Below are 2,703 nucleotides of genomic sequence, written 5' to 3'. Positions count from 1 at the left end.
TTAACTGAAACTTATGCTAAAAAAAAATTTTCCACTTTTTTTCTGTTTGAAAAAAAAAATCAAAACTTAACTGAAACTTATTCTAAAAAAAGTTTTCCACTATATATATATATTTTTTTTTTTTCATTTTTGTATTTTTTATTTTTTTTTCATTTTTGTATTTTTTATTTTTTTTTCATTTTTGTATTTTGTATTTTTTTTTATTTTTTCATTTTTTTTTTCTATTTAAAACACCTTTTTATGTTCACTACACTAAACACCTAAGTTCCACCTTAATAGAAGTATTGGTCTCCATAACCCTGATTATTCTGTCGATCTTGGTTCCTCCGTCCATGATTGTTCCTTGGAGGCTCCTGATCATAAGTCCACTGTCCATGATTGTTCCTTGGAGGCTCCTGATCATAAGTCCACCGTCCATGATTGTTCCTTGGAGGCTCCTGATCATAAGTCCACTGTCCATGATTGTTCCTTGGAGGCTCCTGATCATAAGTCCACTGTCCATGATTGTTCCTTGGAGGCTCCTGATCATAAGTCCAACGATCATCCCTTCCCCAGGGGTTGAATCCCCCAAATTCCCAGGGTTCCTCCTGCTGTGAGCACTGTCGGCGAAGTTCTTCATCGTAATCTCTTCGGTTCTGTTTGTCCACCAGAATAAGTTTAGCATTCACGATCTTCTTGTACTTCTCTTCGAAAGCGTCCTGTATGAACTCGGGTTTGTCCCTATGTCTGTCCGGGTGGCACATCATGGACAGCTCTTTGAAGGCTTTCATAATTTCAGCCTTCGTGGCTGTCTGTTCCACGCCCAAGACCTCATAATGACCTTTGTCTTCCCATTGCTTCTTTAGAGCCAGAGTATCATCAATGATTTTGAAATTTGTTTCCGATTTCTTCACCTTAACAGTTTCGAAGTCCTTTAGGGCAGCGTCGAAAAGGCCAAGTTTGAGAAGGTGCTTTCCTCGTAACATGTACACTTTCCACCCTTCTACGCCTTTCTCGATGGCCTTGCAACAGTCCAGCACAATGTGCAGATGAGGAGGATTATCAGTGGCGGAGTTCACTTCAGCCCGAAGGACGTGCAAAAGAGCAGTTTCTTCATCCTTCTCCGTCTCGATAGCCAAGGCTGCAGTGAAAATGTCCACAGCCTCTTTGAACTTGTTATTCATCTGAGAAAATAGTCCTTCCTTAAGTAAGTTTCCTCTCTTATTTTCATTTTCATTGATCAGTTTTATCTCTTCGTTTTCAGCTCTTATAGTTTTCAATAACTTCTCCTGTTCTTTCACTTGAAGATCCTTTTTGTTGATTTCGCTTTCGAGTTTTTGATAGTCAGACGTCTTGTCTATGATTTCCTTTTCTTTCAATGCTTTCAATTCTTCCATTTCATTCCTCAATTGATTTAGAAGCTCAGTTTTTTCATCCTGCATTTTTGTGAGCTTTTCATTTTCAGCTTGTAGATTTTGATTTAATTTATCCTGTTCTTTCAGTTGAAGATCCTTTATGTTGATTTCGTTTTCGAGTTTTTGATAGTCACAAGTCTTTTCTATGATTTCCTTTTCTTTCAATGCTTTCAATTCTTCCATTTCATTCCTCAATTGATTTAGAAGCTCAGTTTTATCATCCTGCATTTTTGTGAGCTTTTCATTTTCAGCTTGTAGATTTTGATTTAATTTATCCTGTTCTTTCAGTTGATGATCCTTTTTGTTGACTTCGTTTTCGAGTTTTTGATAGTCAGAAGTCTTTTCTATGATTTCCTGTTCTTTCAATGCTTTCAATTCTTCCATTTCATTCCTCAATTGATTTAGAAGCTCAGTATTTTCATCCTGCATTTTTGTGATTTTTTCATTTTCAGCTTGAAGATTTTGCATTAATTTATCCTGTTCTTTCAGTTGATGATCCTTTTTGTTGACTTCGTTTTCGAGTTTTTGATAGTCAGAAGTCTTTTCCATGATTTCCTTTTCTTTCAATGCTTTCAATTCTTCCATTTCATTCCTCAATTGATTTAGAAGCTCAGTATTTTCATCCTGCATTTTTGTGATTTTTTCATTTTCAGCTTGAAGATTTTGCATTAATTTCTCCTGTTCTTTCCTTTGAAGATCTTTCTCGGCGCATTCAATTAGCAGGTTTTGATACTCAGTATCCTTCTGAGTTTTCAGTTTTTCCTGCTCCTCTTTCTGTGCAATAATTTCATCGACTACTCCTCTCAATTCATTAAGTTGTCCCTCCAACTTGCTCTTTTCCTCCTCATGATTTTCCACAGGAATGATTCCATCCAGATAGTCAGTTTCGAGTTCCAGTCCGTCCAATAGGTTTAGATTATCGCTGATAACAGCTTCCATTTCTGGAGTAGCTTCACCTTCATCTTCTTTTGCTGTCTTTCTCACAGCAAATACGATTCCGGTAATTAAGGCCAAAGCACCAGCCACACCGATGTAAATGGGCCTGTTACCATGCAAAAATCCATTCCGATGTTCAACGTCGAATCCGGAGAGAAGTCTGCCACCGAACCATGTTGATTTCAACTGGTCGTTGAATCGCAGAGCTTCGGCCTCCATTTGCCGCAATCCATGTTCACACCCTTGAAGTTCCTCACGGGCTTTCCACAAGCCCCCGATCCCGGGACAGCGCTGCAACCACCTACTGAGGAATCCATCCTGAGAGGCGACTGCATGACAGTCTCCGAAGCGTGGTGCCTCTGGGAAGAGCCAC

General features: G+C 38.7%; 1 protein-coding gene across 1 annotated transcript in view; it reads right to left on the bottom strand.

The window, feature by feature from the left end:
• Nucleotides 1–272: 272 nt before the first annotated feature.
• LOC137659284 (putative leucine-rich repeat-containing protein DDB_G0290503) overlaps nt 273–2,703 on the bottom strand; it is a 2,613-nt gene continuing 182 nt past the window's right edge. The window contains exon 1 of the mRNA XM_068394311.1: nt 273–2,703. This exon is cut by the window's right edge and continues 182 nt beyond it. Within this exon, the coding sequence (XP_068250412.1) occupies nt 273–2,703 (2,431 nt within the window).

Source organism: Palaemon carinicauda, chromosome 19 (genome assembly GCF_036898095.1).
Source record: "Palaemon carinicauda isolate YSFRI2023 chromosome 19, ASM3689809v2, whole genome shotgun sequence".
Taxonomy (NCBI): domain Eukaryota; kingdom Metazoa; phylum Arthropoda; class Malacostraca; order Decapoda; family Palaemonidae; genus Palaemon; species Palaemon carinicauda.
Note: the sequence above shows the minus strand (reverse complement) of the source record. Positions and strands in the feature narration are given on the sequence as shown.